Source organism: Oncorhynchus keta, chromosome 4 (assembly GCF_023373465.1).
Source record: "Oncorhynchus keta strain PuntledgeMale-10-30-2019 chromosome 4, Oket_V2, whole genome shotgun sequence".
Taxonomy (NCBI): domain Eukaryota; kingdom Metazoa; phylum Chordata; class Actinopteri; order Salmoniformes; family Salmonidae; genus Oncorhynchus; species Oncorhynchus keta.
Genome location: NC_068424.1, coordinates 1,530,666 through 1,550,211, shown reverse-complemented (window position 1 = coordinate 1,550,211; position 19,546 = coordinate 1,530,666). Strand labels below are relative to the sequence as shown.

The 19,546-nt window shown below is 38.9% G+C and overlaps 1 protein-coding gene across 2 annotated transcripts; it reads left to right on the top strand.

Moving 5' to 3' along the window:
* Positions 1–184: 184 nt before the first annotated feature.
* zic1 (zic family member 1 (odd-paired homolog, Drosophila)) lies at positions 185–13,190 on the top strand. 2 transcript variants are annotated; one of them, XM_035767117.2, is made up of 4 exons: positions 185–314; positions 10,047–11,043; positions 11,545–11,708; positions 12,136–13,190. In XM_035767117.2, the coding sequence occupies exons 2-4, from the start codon at positions 10,077–10,079 to the stop codon at positions 12,334–12,336; spliced, it is 1,332 nt and encodes a 443-aa protein (XP_035623010.1). In that variant the 5' UTR covers positions 185–314; positions 10,047–10,076; the 3' UTR covers positions 12,337–13,190. The 2 variants fall into 2 exon arrangements, with proteins under 2 accessions (XP_035623010.1, XP_035623009.1); XM_035767116.2 differs by lacking the exon at positions 185–314 and having other exon boundaries at positions 9,441–11,043.
* Positions 13,191–19,546: the final 6,356 nt, after the last annotated feature.

The window sequence follows — 19,546 nt, the reverse complement described above, 5'->3', positions numbered from 1 at the left end:
AATGATCCGGTAAGATAAAGAAACGTTTTTTTTTACACGTTTTCCCAGGCGCTCGCTTGTTCGTCCGCACCGCACCACCACCCCTCGTTGCTCGTTGCGCTTCGTCCTCCTCCTCGTCGCGGGATCGGTTTCTGTGTATTAGTGAATAGAGACGACGCCGTCCATTGTCCCGGGAAAAAGTAATGGAACCGACCTGTTGTTATGATCCGGGGTAATTTCGCTCACGAGCCCTGTCGGATTGAGACCCAGAACTGAAGCGGATCAGGGGCACGGGAGGTGGCGCCCGATGAACGGCACAGAACGGCACAAGAGCGGTAGAGATTTAAATCCAAAATAAAACTTGCTAAAATATGAGTTTATACTTTAGAATGATACCCCGAGAGGGAAAGGGATGTCTGCTGTCGAAGGAAAGAACATAAAAGTTAATATTGTTGATGATTCCCTGCTATCAAACCAACACCGCTACACAATACCATAAATCACAAAACATATTTTGCATTTATTTTGTCTTTGGATTTATGTTAGACGATGAGATTTAATTGTTAATAACGTTTTTTCCTCTCCTCTTTTATTTAAGACATTGATTCAGAAACCAACGCGTTATTGGAGCACCTGAAGCTGCTGCATATGTTATATAAAATATATATATTTAAAAAAAACATTCCGCTCATCTCTACTGTTTGTGATGCTATAGTGTGTCATCATTATGTTCGGCCTAATATAATCAACTACATAATGAAGACATTGAGCTGCGATATGATATCATTAACATTTTTTTTAATCAACTTTATTTTGCTGTTCACATCTATATTAAAGGGACTATTTATTGTTGTAACCTAATTCTAGCCTATAAAACTGTTGTCACGGGTCCTCCTAGCTAAGGCCTTGAATAGGGTTTTTTTTCATTCAACTTTAACATTTGGTAAACGCATGTATATTAATCGACATATACTTAAAAATATTATTACCTCAATCTACATTTGGGCCCTTTTATCTTAATCAAAACAGTCGGAGACAAATAGGAATTGTTCTGTGAATTGACCCAAAAGGAGGTCAAACCGTTGCCATTAGATCCATGTCAAATATAGCATGCAGAAAGTGTTTAACATTAGGTCGGATTATAACGTGCCACCAGTAGTCAATCATTGGGCTGTTGTCTCAGAGAGCCACGGGTAGGTTCAGAGGCAGTAAAGCCGTCATTTATTTTGACAGTGTGTCTTGCCAATATTTGACTACTTTGTGACCATCGCCTCAATAGGTATTTGAGAGACACAGGTTGGGTTATATTCATGCATCGGTCTCTTTGGGCTGTTGAACAAAAGTAATGTCCATTCTCAATGTAGAATGAATTTGTTAATCAGTTAACAAAAAAATATAAACAAGTATAAAATATTCCGTTAGTATGTCAATAACGTGGTCATTTTACAACCACAATATATTGCAAAAAAAAAAAAAAAAAAACGTTTTGGGGTAAATGTAATTTTAGGCACTTCTAAAACACAACTAGCGTACTGCACTGCACACTGCTGAAAATGCTGGACACCAAACATGTCCCACCCCACCTATCTATGTGAGTACATCTCCTGCACACTCCGATCAGTTACCGAAACAACATAATGATGCAGCATTCTAAAACAAGACATTTTTCTATATGTAGGCGAATGGGCCACATATTTATTTATGTTAGTATTTGTGACTCAATGTTATTCGGTCAACAGTAATTCAATTGATATGGACTGGCCATGTGTAGTAAGTAGGCCATGTGCTTTGTTCTTTACACCAAAAACGTAAAACAGAAATGTATTACTTTTAGGGGGATAAAGTTGGCATATTACGCACAGGCTACCATTGTAAATACTGATAGAGATAGGCCGACGGCAGTGATTGAACGTCTCTGGAGAATCATAACCACGATTGACTTGTCAAAGTCATTTGGTGACAAAGCCACGTTAAACACGTCATGAATAAGTAAATATAATGTGAAATATGTGTGATCCTGGCAATGTTTATGAAGTGGCCTCGGCTCCAGGTGCCTAGTGCAGGGTCGCAGCTGTAGTCTGCAGAGAGAGAGAGAGAGAGAGAGAGAGAGAGAGAGAGAGAGGAGAGCTCAGGAACACACTGCAGTAATGCATATGCCGAGGAAGAGCTTTTTCTGGTCCAAGCTGCGCCCTCTTGTAAACCACAAGAAATAAAGCAAATGGGTCGGGACCAAGACCAGACCATATTGAAGCAATTCACAGATAGGGACCAAGACCAGACCATATTGCAGCAATTGACAAAACGCGTAATCGCTAAGCTAATTGAGTTGTTTTGTATATGTAAATACAAAAATATGTAGAAAGGGAAAATAATATACTGTATATATATGTATGTTATATGCATAAACTGGACATATTTTTCGTTACAAACAACACGGTGTGGTGTATATGCCGTTCGCCAATCAGAATTAGATTGCCTTTCCAAACTCAATGTATTTCAGAAAAGGCCTATTTTAACGCATTTAATGTCAGTTGTAAGACACCGCTTAATAACATCCCGATTACGTTATGTTACATCACTATTACCTTATGGTACATCACTATTACCTTATGGTACATCACTATTACCTTATGGTACATCACTATTACCTTATGGTACATCACTATTACCTTACGTTACATCACTATTACCTTATGGTACATCACTATTACCTTATGGTACATCACTATTACATTACATCACTATTACCTTATGTTACATCACTATTACCTTATGTTACATCACTATTACCTTATGTTACATCACTATTACCTTATGTTACATCACTATTATGTTACATCACTATTATGTTACATCACTATTACGTTACATCACTATTACCTTATGGTACATCACTATTACCTTATGGTACATCACTATTACGTTATGTTACATCACTATTACCTTATGGTACATCACTATTACCTTATGGTACATCACTATTACCTTATGTTACATCACTATTATGGTACATTACTATTACCTTATGGTACATCACTATTACCTTATTACATCACTATTACGTTACATCACTATTACCTTATGGTACATCACTATTACGTTACATCACTATTACCTTATGTTACATCACTATTATGTTACATCACTATTACGTTACATCACTATTATGTTACATCACTATTACCTTATGTTACATCACTATTACCTTATGGTACATCACTATTACCTTATGGTACATCACTATTACCTTATGGTACATCACTATTACCTTATGGTACATCACTATTACCTTATGGTACATCACTATTACGTTACATCACTATTATGTTACATCACTATTATGTTACATCACTATTATGTTACATCACTATTACCTTATGTTACATCACTATTACGTTACATCACTATTATGTTACATCACTATTATGTTACATCACTATTATGTTACATCACTATTATGTTACATCACTATTATGTTACATCACTATTATATTACATCACTATTACCTTATGTTACATCACTATTACGTTACATCACTATTATGTTACATCACTATTATATTACATCACTATTACCTTATGGTACATCACTATTATGTTACATCACTATTACCTTATGGTACATCACTATTACGTTACATCACTATTATGTTACATCACTATTACCTTATGGTACATCACTATTACGTTACATCACTATTATGTTACATCACTATTACGTTATGTTACATTACTATTATGTTACATCACTATTATGTTACATCACTATTACGTTATGGTACATCACTATTATGTAACATCACTATTACATTACATCACTATTACCTTATGTAACATCACTATTATGTTACATCACTATTATGTAACATCACTATTACCTTATGTTACATCACTATTACCTTATGTTACATCACTATTACCTTATGTTACATCACTATTACCTTATGTTACATCACTATTATGTTACATCACTATTATGTTACATCACTATTACCTTATGTTACATCACTATTATGTTACATCACTATTACCTTATGTTACATCACTATTACCTTATGTTACATCACTATTATGTTACATCACTATTACCTTATGTTACATCACTATTACATTACATCACTATTACCTTATGTTACATCACTATTACCTTATGTTACATCACTATTACCTTATGTTACATCACTATTATGTTACATCACTATTACGTTACATCACTATTACCTTATGTTACATCACTATTATGTTACATCACTATTACGTTACATCACTATTACCTCATGTTACATCACTATTACGTTACATCACTATTACGTTACATCACTATTATGTTACATCACTATTACCTTATGTTACATCACTATTACCTTATGTTACATCACTATTACCTTATGTTACATCACTATTACCTTATGTTACATCACTATTATGTTACATCACTATTACCTTATGTTACATCACTATTACATTACATCACTATTACCTTATGTTACATCACTATTACCTTATGTTACATCACTATTACCTTATGTTACATCACTATTATGTTACATCACTATTATGTTACATCACTATTACGTTACATCACTATTACCTTATGGTACATCACTATTACGTTACATCACTATTATGTTACATCACTATTACCTTATGGTACATCACTATTACGTTACATCACTATTATGTTACATCACTATTACGTTATGTTACATTACTATTATGTTACATCACTATTATGTTACATCACTATTACATTACATCACTATTACCTTATGTAACATCACTATTACATTACATCACTATTACCTTATGTAACATCACTATTATGTTACATCACTATTATGTAACATCACTATTACCTTATGTTACATCACTATTACCTTATGTTACATCACTATTATGTTACATCACTATTACGTTACATCACTATTACCTTATGTTACATCACTATTACGTTATGTTACATCACTATTATGGTACATCACTATTACCTTATGGTACATCACTATTACCTTATGTTACATCACTATTATGTTACATCACTATTACGTTACATCACTATTACCTCATGTTACATCACTATTACGTTACATCACTATTATGTTACATCACTATTACGTTACATCACTATTACCTTATGTTACATCACTATTATGTTACATCACTATTATGTAACATCACTTTTATGATACATCATCACTATTACCTTATGTTACATCACTATTACGTTACGTTTATAAGAAATTAAATGCCCTGTAGCCTGTCCTATCGACCATAATATTAATTAAATTAGCGGCCTCCACCCATAATGGATATATTATTATCTATATCATTGGTCACCTTGCTGTAATGTTCTCCATTCACAATAAATCAGTCAGCAATGCCAATCACCAGATACTTCTGATAAATCAGTCAGCAATGCCAATCACCAGATACTTCTGATAAATCAGTCAGCAATGCCAATCACCAGATACTTCTGATAAATCAGTCAGCAATGCCAATCACCAGATACTTCTGATAAATCAGTCAGCAATGCCAATCACCAGATACTTCTGATAAATCAGTCAGCAATGCCAATCACCAGATACTTCTGATAAATCAGTCAGCAATGCCAATCACCGGATACTTCTGATAAATCAGTCAGCAATGCCAATCACCGGATACTTCTGATAAATCAGTCAGCAATGCCAATCACCAGATACTTCTGATAAATCAGTCAGCAATGCCAATCACCAGATACTTCTGATAAATCAGTCAGCAATGCCAATCACCAGATTCTTCTGATAAATCAGTCAGCAATGCCAATCACCAGATTCTTCTGATAAATCAGTCAGCAATGCCAATCACCAGATACTTCTGATAAATCAGTCAGCAATGCCAATCACCAGATTCTTCTGATAAATCAGTCAGCAATGCCAATCACCGGATTCTTCTGATAAATCAGTCAATGCCAATCACCAGATACTTCTGATAAATCAGTCAGCAATGCCAATCACCGGATTCTTCTGATAAATCAGTCAGCAATGCCAATCACCAGATTCTTCTGATAAATCAGTCAGCAATGCCAATCACCGGATTCTTCTGATAAATCAGTCAGCAATGCCAATGATTCTTCTGATAAATCAGTCAGCAATGCCAATCACCGGATTCTTCTGATAAATCAGTCAGCAATGCCAATCACCAGATACTTCTGATAAATCAGTCAGCAATGCCAATCACCAGATACTTCTGATAAATCAGTCAGCAATGCCAATCACCAGATTCTTCTGATAAATCAGTCAGCAATGCCAATTCTTCTGATAAATCAGTCAGCAAGCCAATCACCAGATACTTCTGATAAATCAGTCAGCAATGCCAATCACCAGATTCTTCTGATAAATCAGTCAGCAATGCCAATCACCGGATTCTTCTGATAAATCAGTCAGCAATGCCAATCACCAGATACTTCTGATAAATCAGTCAGCAATGCCAATCACCAGATTCTTCTGATAAATCAGTCAGCAATGCCAATCACCAGATTCTTCTGATAAATCAGTCCAAGATATTCTTCTGATAAATCAGTCAGCAATGCCAATCACCGGATTCTTCTGATAAATCAGTCAGCAATGCCAATCACCAGATTCTTCTGATAAATCAGTCAGCAATGCCAATCACCAGATACTTCTGATAAATCAGTCAGCAATGCCAATCACCAGATACTTCTGATAAATCAGTCAGCAATGCCAATCACCAGATACTTCTGATAAATCAGTCAGCAATGCCAATCACCAGATACTTCTGATAAATCAGTCAGCAATGCCAATCACCAGATACTTCTGATAAATCAGTCAGCAATGCCAATCACTGGATACTTCTGATAAATCAGTCAGCAATGCCAATCACCAGATTCTTCTGATAAATCAGTCAGCAATGCCAATCACCAGATTCTTCTGATAAATCAGTCAGCAATGCCAATCACCAGATACTTCTGATAAATCAGTCAGCAATGCCAATCACCAGATACTTCTGATAAATCAGTCAGCAATGCCAATCACCAGATACTTCTGATAAATCAGTCAGCAATGCCAATCACCGGATTCTTCTGATAAATCAGTCAGCAATGCCAATCACCAGATACTTCTGATAAATCAGTCAGCAATGCCAATCACCAGATACTTCTGATAAATCAGTCAGCAATGCCAATCACCAGATACTTCTGATAAATCAGTCAGCAATGCCAATCACCAGATACTTCTGATAAATCAGTGGACAATAAACATGCAGATTCAACTACAAAGATGTTTTGCCTTCTGTTGTTGTATTTGATGATTCCCAGACCCCTGTCGAACCCCAAAGGTATTTATGTCTTCCCTGTTTAGAGTCACTTGGACACACGTTCCATCATGACCGTTTTCCACCTGTTGAAGCCAAGGGTCTTCCAGATTTGTATGTGAGTTGTGGTAGTCTACTTTAAAACTTGATACAACTTGTACGGAAAAAGAGAACCATGGATAATGTTCTCTTCCCTTTGGCCTCTCAGGAAGGAGTCGGAGAATGTACGGAGCAGAAACGTGCAGTCAAAATGAGATTTTAATGGTTCGTATGGCAAGTCTGTTCATGCGGCTTTGAACCAGCGAGAGCTGCAAATCCCACTTGATAACTTCGGTAACCCACAACGTTGTACACATATATACCGTCTGGCTATGGTGACGCAGTAAGCTTTTACTAGTCGGCCAACATACAACGTGAGCAGTGTTTTGTTTTCAACAATCACCAGTGAGTTATCATCATAAATGTCCTTCAAAGTAACTGATTGTTAAACATCTTTGTGATGATAACTTTTTGTGTGATTTTGGGGAAAGAATTTAGGTTGAGAATGATCATGCCAGAAGGGAGTCCTGACTGCTGATGTTCCCTTTTACGAGGCTGCTGCAAAAACGGACGTGGAATTGAGAGAGAGACAGAGAAAGAGGGATGGGGGGCGCAAAACAGAGTTCACAGATAACTACAGCCTAGGCCCTACATATGTAGGATCCTAATTTGAGACAGGTTGCTACAGCTGGAAATTTAATTACAGCAAAAATACAGCAGGAGGAAATGTGAATTTTTATGTGATTTAGAACTAATGGACATTTATGTAGGGGTTGATACATTTTACATAAGGGAAAATACAGTCTGAATTTTAAAGTGGAAATTAGAAGCTTCAGAAGCCTGTTTAAACCTCAAACAGACTACATGATTTAAAAGTTCTTCATTGCCAGAAAGTTCTCCTGTAACAGAATGATCAGGTTAAAATCCTCCATCTTTAGACGTTCTCCTGTAACAGAGTGATCAGATTAAGATCCTCCATCTGTAGACGTTCTCCTGTAACAGAGTGATCAGATTAAGATCCTCCATCTGTAGACGTTCTCCTGTAACAGAGTGATCAGATTAAGATCCTCCATCTGTAGACGTTCTCCTGTAACAGAGTGATCAGATTAAGATCCTCCATCTGTAGACGTTCTCCTGTAACAGAGTGATCAGATTAAGATCCTCCATCTGTAGACGTTCTCCTGTAACAGAGTGATCAGATTAAGATTCTCCATCTGTAGACGTTCTCCTGTAACAGAGTGATCAGATTAAGATCCTCCATCTGTAGAAGTTATCCTGTAACAGAGTGATCAGATTAAGATCCTCCATCTGTAGACGTTCTCCTGTAACAGAGTGATCAGATTAAGATCCTCCATCTGTAAATGTTTCCATGGTCACACCTGATGTGTAAATGGCAACACATGAAGTGTAAAACTGGAGGATAGCTTTATAAAAGAGGTGCTGTGTGCACAGGAAGTGATGAGTGAGCCAACCTGGGTTGTGAGGCTACTTGCAGTGTTTTTCAACATTGACAATGGATTGTTATTTCGAGATAGACCTATAGCCGATTTGAACTGACAAATAAAAAAATAAAATACTTACTTAATCGTGGCACTTGTAGGATAATTGGTATATTATTAGTCATATTATAATGTGTTTGTGACAGTCACATATTGACGTTTTGGCTGTTTTGTATTAATATTCCCTTGTGGTATGTATCCATGCAGCCTCTACTCCCTAAACTACTTGAATAGAGAGGGGGAAATGGAGTCGAGTCGTCTTTTCCGTTCCCTTTCATCCTCCGGAAATTTGACTCGATCCAAAGATTGCCATGGAAATCAACAAAGACATCGCCATGCCCTCAACGTGTGTCCTATGAAATCAAACAAATATCCCTGATCAGCAACAGAGAGTGTGTGGTATACTGTTATATACTATATACCCCAGTCTCTTTGCTGAGCAACAACATTCAGCGACACATTGACTTCTTGGTATGCAACCGAATAGCTATGCTCCACATCAGCATTTGCCACCGCCTTCCCTAACAAAAAGTGTGTTTTAGTATGGAAAGTTGTTGCTATGCATTAGTTATAGAGGAACATGCACGCATTTGACTTCTAGCAGTGTATAGTGTGACTGAATAGCCGACGACTGTCTACATTTTCACACCGTCTATTGTTGCTTTTATTTCTCTCAACTTTCTTTCTTGTGTTATTCAGCCGTTTAACCAAAACCACAGTCAGCAATCTCACAATACCTGGGATTGATGATGCACGCGGACCAATAGGAGAGGGGCCTCGGCACGCGGATTGTTATTTGATGGGTGCATGTTAGTAGGGGGATAGGGCCTCCTCCAATGATCGTCTGAGTAACGGGTCACATGTTTGGGCCCCCCTTCCTCTCCATTCATCAGGGGTGGACTGTGTTGTCTTTTCAATTCATTTATCTGCAGGAATGATTGCGACTATCAGTCTGAAGCTCACCGCCTGACTGGGGAGGTGAAAGTTTCGCCACAGGAAGATAAACCGCAAAATACAATATTGTACATGATTTGCGTGTGCATCGGATGAGAATTAGTGTGGGGGAGAATTCCACTCTTGTTTTAGGTAAATAGAAAACCGGTGGATTGGAGTTTGTACTCCTCTGTAAGGTCTGAGAGAGACTTTTGCATAAAGAGAGAAAGCGAGAGAAGTATAGGAGTGAGAGAATAACTGTTCGTGATTTTTTATTTCTGCTCTCAGTCGCCTCATTGAGTTGTAGACTGCCGGAAGATGCTTCTGGATGCAGGACCCCAGTACCCAACCATAGGAGTCACTACGTTCGGCTCCTCAAGGCATCACTCAACAGGCGAAGTCACAGAAAGAGAAGTGGCTTTGGGGATAAATCCGTTCGCAGACGGGATGGGAGCTTTTAAAATCAACCACAGCTCCCACGACCTGGGCTCCGGCCAGACGGCGTTCTCCTCCCAGGCTCCCGGCTACGCTGCTGCCGCCCTGGGTCACCACCACCACCCGACACACGTCAGCTCCTACTCCACCGCAGCCTTCAACTCCACCCGGGACTTTCTCTTCAGAAACCGGGGCTTCGGGGATGCCACCAGCGCGCAGCACAGCCTGTTTGCCTCGGCAGCGGGAAGTTTTGCAGGGCCACATGGACACTCTGATGCCGCGGGGCACCTGCTCTTCCCGGGACTCCACGAGCAAGCCGCAAGTCATGCATCATCAAATGTCGTCAACAGCCAGATGCGGCTTGGCTTTACCGGGGACATGTACGGCCGGGCTGACCAGTACGGCCATGTTACGAGCCCCCGCTCCGACCACTACGCCTCCTCCCAGCTGCACGGCTATGGCCCCATGAACATGAACATGGCGGCTCACCACGGGGCAGGGGCCTTCTTCCGATACATGAGGCAGCCCATCAAACAAGAGCTCATCTGTAAGTGGGTCGAGCCCGAACAGTTGTCGAACCCCAAAAAGGCTTGCAACAAAACGTTCAGCACGATGCACGAGCTCGTGACCCACCTGACAGTGGAGCATGTCGGTGGACCGGAGCAGTCTAACCATATCTGCTTCTGGGAAGAGTGCGTCAGAGAAGGAAAACCATTTAAAGCCAAGTACAAACTGGTAAATCATATCAGAGTGCACACCGGAGAGAAACCATTCCCATGTCCCTTCCCCGGCTGTGGAAAAGTGTTTGCCCGATCGGAGAACCTGAAGATCCACAAAAGGACACACACTGGTAAGAAATGTAACATGTTTTTATAAATTTCCGCTCCAAAAGCGATGAACTGTGATTAAACGTAAGACATATTTGACTGTGTAACAGGAATAGCTTATCAAATTGAATGTTTTTGTTACGTTTTTACACACACAAAAAAATGTCAACAATATTGAATGCATTTATTAAATTGTATATACAGTATAACTTTATTATTCGTGTTTTGAAACTTTCAACAATTAATATAATGCAATAGGTTTGTGAAATATGTGGCATGCTGTTGCGAACTGTTTATCTTAGTGGTCTAAGTAAAACATGCGAACACAACAAAATGTGTGTGTAAATATATAGGCCTACACACAGTAAACAAATCATAAATACTGAAAATAAGGTTATCTTTATACAATATCCTTGAACCACGTGACAACTGAAACTCTGAAATGTTCATGTTAAATGAAAATGTATCATAGTTCATATTCTCCGTGTGTAAAATGTTTATGTCGTGTCATTTTTTTTCTTAAGGTGAAAAACCTTTCAAGTGTGAGTTTGAGGGCTGCGACAGACGGTTTGCCAACAGCAGCGACCGGAAGAAACACATGCACGTCCATACATCTGACAAGCCTTATCTCTGCAAGCAATGCGACAAGTCCTATACACATCCCAGCTCTCTGCGGAAACACATGAAGGTAACACATTAACTTACACTTTTTATTTTAATCCGTGGCTACTAATTGTTCTGAATATTTAGCGTGCTATAAATAAGTCCATATATTGGATATTGTTGAGAAGGAAAATGCTGTGTATACATTGCAGCATGATGCAGTACAACTAACTAGCTGTTGTGTTTTCATAAAAACTTTCACGCTGTAATAATTTCCAAAATATTGCATCATGCATTTTAATTTAGGATCTTGGTTTATTTATTAAAAATGGATTATCATTAACATGTATATAATTAGCCGGCGTATTTTCTTCTCACTATGGAGAATCGAACTTTAAGCCTTCATATATTTTCGTAAAGTATGGCAGCGTATGAGTAATACACAGGCACACTGTCAAATGTAAAAAATGTCCTGTTGTTCATTATTTTATTTTTTTCGCTCTGTCTCATAGGTTCACGAGGCTACCACGCAAGGACCCCAACCGTCACCAGCGGCCAGTTCCGGGTACGAATCGTCCACGCCGCCCACCATCGTGTCCCCGTCCACAGAGAACCACAATTCCAGTTCCATATCACCGGCAGCCTCGACAGTACACCACACGACCAGTCACCACACCACGCTGTCGTCAAATTTTAACGAATGGTACGTGTAAAATATTTTCACAAAGACTGCAGAAATAGGACTGCTTGGAATCAAAGACTTTGAAAGTCAGTCTATAATGCGTGGACAGAGAAAATTACGGGGAAGCCAAAATGGTTGGTTAATGGCTACAGAGAGAGAGACAGAGTGATGCATGGACAAGGTGCACGACCAGCTACCAAGTTAAAGTTTTTTTTAAACACCCCCCCCCCGTCTCTTTTTTGAAAGACTGCACGCAAGATATCTCAATGCATGCTATCTGCGGTTCGTGGCCTGGTTTTCTTTGTACATAAAGATTCACAGTTCAAACATGTTATATTTTATTTTGTAAATAGTTATATCACAGTTTAAGGGCATTTGTGAAAACGTGGTCCCTAGATATATGGAAAATGAGATGAGTTTTAACAATAATATTGCGATGACTAGTGTTGATTGAACAGAATGTTGTAGTTGATGTGTACCCCAATGTGAATTACTCAGTATAACTACCGTCTCCACTATGACGTCGACCTTACCGACTATTAGTCTATTTATGTGCTTTTGTATTTGGTGCCACATTCCGTCTACGGTCCAGTTGGAGTAGCACAGTACTTACCATTGCTGTTATTTAATGTCATGTCGATAAATCGTGTAGTGAAAGCCTGAAACTCCGTGTCAATCTGTTTATGTACGTGATAAAATATTTTTAAAAAACTATTTGTCCATTACCTTGATAATGTCAAGGCAGTATTACCTTATCCGCATGTAAAGGGTAACGTTAGAAATGATCGGGATTTATGGAGAAATACGCTCTTATGTAGAATTTAGTCTACACAAAATGTTTGGTTACATTTCGTACTATATTAAAGCATAAAAAAATACAACCAACTATTGTCTTCCAATATTTTTTGTTTCTCATAGCCTACTGTCTAAATATGACTGGACATCAAAATGACTGTTTCGTGATTACCTATGTATACCATTATCATTAACAACACAGTTAAATAGAGAACTAGGCATTTAGTAAAGCATGATAAGCCTATATGAGGTATTATATTGAAATAACTATCATACTAAATAACCTTTTTTAAATGACATGTTCACAGGGGCACAAATCAAAGAGGTGGTGCACATTTCATAAACACGACTATCAATAAAGGGACATGATATACGGACCGTCTTATCAGGGGACCGTCTTATCAGGCTAGGCTACTGCTCTATCACCCGCTTATCGAAGGGCACCACCTCAATCACATCATGCTAGCCTTTTTTAGGCTTGCACAATCCTATTCAGTAATACGAATTAATGTTAAGTAATTTCATTATTCCTGTCCTTGTCTCCTGTTAATCCATAATTAACATACCAGTCCTTGCCCTCGAGTAATTCGAGAATGTAAACGGTTAATCGTGACGGATATAATTATCAGTCTGTGTAAACGAAATTGTTTATGTTTTTACTTAATTGTTTTGTCGATGTAATTCAGTTTCCCCAAAAGCTCGCTGTGTCAGATGGATGTCATAGTGCCGAGGAAGTGTTGGGACTTCTGGAGTCAGTGTTGTAGTCTTTGTTCCGTGGTGTAGCCAGCCTGGTTGACCGGACCATTAGGCAGGGTTCACGTCAACAGACAGACGCCAGTGATCACCAGCCTGGCCTGCGTCGTTAACACTGCCAGTGCGCTAAGGCGACAGAGAATAGAATCATATAATCCCCGATCTGTCAGTCTGCAGCTGACAACATGACACGTTGGACAGGCCGAAAAATGACGGAACAATTCTAACAGAAAAGACGAAGACAAATGGCCTGCACACAATGTTCAATTGATCAGTCATCAGTAACAATCCTCACGCAGTGTGTTTATGTGTTTTATTGTTTTTTACATATAGTTTACAGTAATACTACGGGCCTAAACATTTTATCTGAAATAAGATTTGAAATAAGATCTGTTTTTTTTTATTTTATTAAAATGATTTGCAATCGTACAGGATGGAACTAAGAGTTGAAATATGATCTGTTTTTATAAAATACGTTACCATGGTCCAGGATGAAATAGAATAATTACTATGTGTTTTTCCAAGTCCATATAAAACATTTGATTTAAAATGTAAGAGTGTGTGTATGTGCATTCGTGTGTGTGTGTAATTTAAATGGCGGAAATTCATGATATCTAAGGTGATTTGTTTGAAATGTTTTCATATTATTTTTGCGTGCCAGGCTATTCATTCTTTTTCCTGATAAATGAATGGCGGTACTAAAATGACTTTTCCGACTCTATTTAAGACTATCTATTTAGATTCTAGTGCCAATACGTTTTCATTCATGCATCATTAGACCAGCTATAGAAAGTGCTGTGTATACCATATACCCATAAATATGTTTTGCATTATAGAAGGACATTGGTTTTGTTTGAAAAGACCGGTCGTTCTCCAACAAAGCTAGAAAGCTTTGCTTATCGACTCTTGAACGCTTCGACGCTTGAATTTCTTTAACATTTATTTTGAACTAAAATATCACTAGGCCTCAAATATAACTTTATAATATTATTAGATGTTACCAGATCATATCGTTATATCGCACACCTGATTTCGGAAAAAGCAACAAATGCATGTCGAGGCTGAATTCAACTGCAAAGTGTCTTGAACTACGAGACAACCATGGTCTCCTCATGCCAATATCAGCGCTACACAGACAGACACTACTAAAGCATGTATATGCAGAGATTCCATTAGGTTACTCAAGTTCAAGACGATTGTATTCAACTCGTAATAACTCTGTCCATGCAGGGGGCTTTAGAACCACACACTGTGTGTCGTAGTGATAGCCTAAAAAGTAACACAATAGTCCTATAATTACCAATGTCCTACATTTGTTCTCAGTCTTTTCAAATGTTAATAGTTGACATTTGTTCTGTAATAACACATGACGATGTCTGTTTTTTAATGTAAAATGTCAATTACATTGTTTATGTGTGTTTATGACTAATTTAATTACATTTGTTTTACATTTTGGAATATATATCTGGTAGAATCAATATTTGAGATTCTTCCTTTACAAAAATAGCTGACATGGAAATCTTCTCGTCTCCAGACGAAGATGTCTGAATGACAGGCGGTGTAGCCAACACGGCGTGCATGGGCTCTTATGAACCGGATAATCGACGGAATAAGGAAATCTCATCCTTTCAGTTTTGTTCACACTAACTTAATTTGTTCAGTTGACTGTATTGCGACGTTTCTTAACGGTCACAACAAGCAGAAAACAGCAGAGTCGCGTTTAAAGCTCTTGAACAGCGCAGGCGCCAGCCCTCAGTGCGCCTAGCTTGTCAATGAATATTTATGACTTGCGCTAGCAGCCAGTTAAACCCAGGCCGAGCTGTGTGTGTTGTTTTCAATGATAGAAATGAATGCGAACTTGCACGTTCCAACTATTAATTATATTTAAACCTTCAGGAAAATATTTGACCCATGAATACAGACATGTGTCACTTTATAACTTCAACACGCAGGTTATTGCAGAGTAAAATATCCTGTTCCAAATATGATAGTCAGATTATAGCGTAGTATGGTCCAATTATAATATAGACGTCAAATATTCAATTAAGATGTTAATGGAAATCAAGGTTTTATTATTTGACTAAGAGACCTACAAAACGGGTAATACTAACTCTCGAACAAAGCCGTTCGCTACCAAAATAGCTGCTTACTTTCTCCAATAATATAAGACAATATGTTTCATCATTTCAGAGTTATTTCAAGTTCTGAACAAAGTTTAGAAGACATTCTGTATGATTATGTTCGTTATTGTTATACCCTAACCTGTTTTTTCTGATTGGGTGTTGGAGTGTAAACCTGGCAACTTGTTTCCAATGCGCACTTGTTGTTGGCCTATACAATCCTCAAATCTGTCAAGTTATTAACATAGTTGCCAGGCTGCAGGTAGGATTAGTCTAGTAATCAAGTTACTGAATTCACCAGTCTATGTACTAGAGCTGAGGCGTTGGTTGAACCCGGCAGTACATGGAGCCCCGGAGCCCCGGAGCCCCGGAGGAACACGGAGACCCAGTCGGGAGAAGAGAAGGAAGGCTGTTGTGCCACTTGATGAATCATGACTCTGCCCGTCCACGGTTCCACATGTTCATCCCACGGTGTTAACTAAATGAATACGATACATATTTAGTCGTAAGACTACATGCTCATATGTATAGGGTAGCGTATGTGTCCCCCCCAAAATAATCAATGATGGTGCAAACATGTTTAGTTAGACAATTGATCTGATGATTGAACATTTGTGTCTTTAGTTTAGGATAGTTTAGTCCTTATTATGGTAACAGGTGAAAAAAAAAATCATCGGTGTGATTACACGTATTTAAAAAAAAAAACCCCTTTTGGGCAGAAATGTGTATTTATTATAATGATTGTGATGATTCAGCTAATGTTCTGTTTGTTATCGTGTCGTTATCTCTTCTGTGTGGTTTCTTTTCATGAACCCAAGGCAAATAAAGACATCCAGCCTTACAGATCAGAGAGCCGCTGCCAAGGGCCCTTCATATCCTTCATGTTTTCCATCCACCTACTTACGATCTTGGTTAAATGACAACGCTATTTTCTTACATATACATAACATTTAAAGGAAACCTTTGATAATGGGTAAGCCTGTTTGTATCGATGCGTATTGTGCTATATATGTCTGAACTATGCTGTACCCTTCCCAAGGCCACTATATATCCGTTTTCAGAGATAAAGATCCTTATTCGCCAGCCGTACAGTGGACAGTGAATCATATCAACCCTACAATGAACCTCTCGGGTTGCCGTCTAGCTGTTAGGCAGAGATGGATGTGAGAGGGGCAATTCCTGCCCTTTCTCCAATGTAAAGGTAGTTGGACTTTTTTCTCTCTCTCTCTCTCTCTTCCTCAATTCACATGCGCTTGTCCTTTGGCTGACTTGTCGGCTGTCTCTGTTCAAAAGCTTCTGATAGGTTGATCTGCCTGAGCCGCTGTGTGCTGCGGAGTTGAACTTTGAGAGGTGGTATGGAAAACTACATATTCATGCTCCGCGTAAAGCTGACATGAGCGCGTCAGATGTGTATGGTCACATCTGACGCGCTCGCTATATATATATATATATATATATATATATATATATATATATATATATATAGCACAATACGCATCGATATATATATTCTGATATATTACTACCGTGGAAAGACATTCTAACGGGAAAGTTAATGCAACACTAATGTCGTAATAATTTGCATTGTTAGCAGCTCACTTGAAGATACCAATTGTACGCGTTAAACACAACGAGCATAGACATAGACATATCGTGTTAGAAATGAATAGAGTAGAATTAGTTTGTTCTGTATCAAATAGGCCAATATTCTTAATATTAATATGTTGAGTTCTCGATTCGAGATAGGGCCTACGTTATTTTTATTCTGACTTTTCATTTTGTATCAATTCATAATTTAAAAAAAATAAAATAACGTTATAAGGCTCTTCGTGGCCAACCCCCTGGTTTACAGCCTGGGTGAGGTTGTACGTGGGCTCCTGGGTCAGACATGGCGCAGTGTGGATTATATATTTGTCTATAGGTAAATGATATGAACACCTTCACTTATAATTAGAAACCATTGTATGTGTCATTAGAAATAATTGGAACTCATGTCTAGGATATTAGCACTCATATGGATAAAGGAATAATTAGTGGAGGTAGGCTCGTTAATTACCGTGTTCAGTCTGATTCAGAGGTCTTTACCGGTCTTTCATGAGTTAATAAAAACAATAGTCAAGTCTTTATATAATATCAAATGATTGGCTTAATGCCTTTCAACGGACTGGTCACTTCCTGCCAGACACAACCCAAAGTGGAATAAGGGTTGACGCGCGTTTCCTGCCATCATGCAGTATAGCTGTATGTATGTTCCACATTTTTCCCTCTGCGATTCGCCCGAATCGCCCAGCAGCTAAATAAAGAACGGTCATGTACCATGAGTCACGCAGATAGCTGTCTGAGACACCAACCAGTCAGTAGTGGCGCTGGACAGGCACAGTGACACGCTATTAAGTTTAGACCACAGAAGATTTGTAGAGGCGCTGACATTGTCCATGTTGTCGCCTTTCCCTGACATGTTGCTAAATGGGTTCATTCCAATTAGATGTTTGCGACAGGGGTAGACCAGGGGTAGCTTTCTCCCTGGGCCGTTGTTTCCCACCCCGATGCAGTGGTTTAGGGCTAGAAAAACATCACCATCCGTCCCCTACAGAAGGCATCATGTCAACTGTACAAATTAAGCCGCCAATTTAAGTTGTTCATCTTTGTTGTTTTATGACACACAACTACACTGAAGTAATGTCGGTAGGCCTGCGTTTTTTTTGCTATGTTTTTTTTTTACCTCTCCTTTTTTATGGCACAGGTCATTTGACTTAGTTATCTCATGAATGCTAAACCGTTTTTAATTACACTTGTAGAAGGCAATAAAACATAAATGCTATTTCGTTGTTTTGTAAATTAAATCCTATTAGGTTAGGGTTGGTATTTTATATCCTCTTCATAAGAGAGAAAGAGAGAGAGAGACAGAGAGAGAGACAGAGACAGAGACAGAGACATAGACAGAGACAGAGACAGAGGCAGAGAGAGAGACAGAGACAGAGACATAGACAGAGACAGAGACAGAGACAGAGGCAGAGCAGAGAGAGACAGAGACAGAGACAGAGACAGAGACAGAGACAGAGACAGAGAGAGAGAGAGAGAGACAGAGAGAGAGACAGAGACAGAGACAGAGACAGAGACAGAGAGAGAGACAGAGAGAGAGAGACAGAGACAGAGACAGAGAGAGAGAGACAGAGACAGAGACAGAGACAGAGACAGAGACAGAGACAGAGACAGAGAGAGACAGAGACAGAGGCAGAGCAGAGAGAGACAGAGACAGAGACAGAGACAGAGACAGAGACAGAGACAGAGAGAGAGAGAGACAGAGACAGAGACAGAGACAGAGACAGAGACAGAGACAGAGACAGAGACAGAGACAGAGGCAGAGGCAGAGAGAGAGACAGAGACAGAGACAGAGACAGAGACAGAGAGAGAGAGAGAGAGAGAGAGAGAGAGAGAGAGAGAGAGAGAGAGAGAGAGAGAGACAGAGACAGAGAGACAGAGACAGAGACAGAGACAGAGACAGAGAGACAGAGACAGAGACACAGAGACGTATCTATTATAAATACAGGAGCATGCGCACTACCAACGGTT

Bases quoted from the DNA above. Each gene is read 5' to 3' on its own strand.
- zic1 (XM_035767117.2), top strand. From the start codon at position 10,077: ATGCTTCTGGATGCAGGACCCCAGTACCCAACCATAGGAGTCACTACG. The intron at 11,044-11,544 runs GTAAGAAATGTA...TTTTTTCTTAAG, and splicing joins CCACAAAAGGACACACACTG to GTGAAAAACCTTTCAAGTGT. The intron at 11,709-12,135 runs GTAACACATTAA...TCTGTCTCATAG, and splicing joins CTCTGCGGAAACACATGAAG to GTTCACGAGGCTACCACGCA.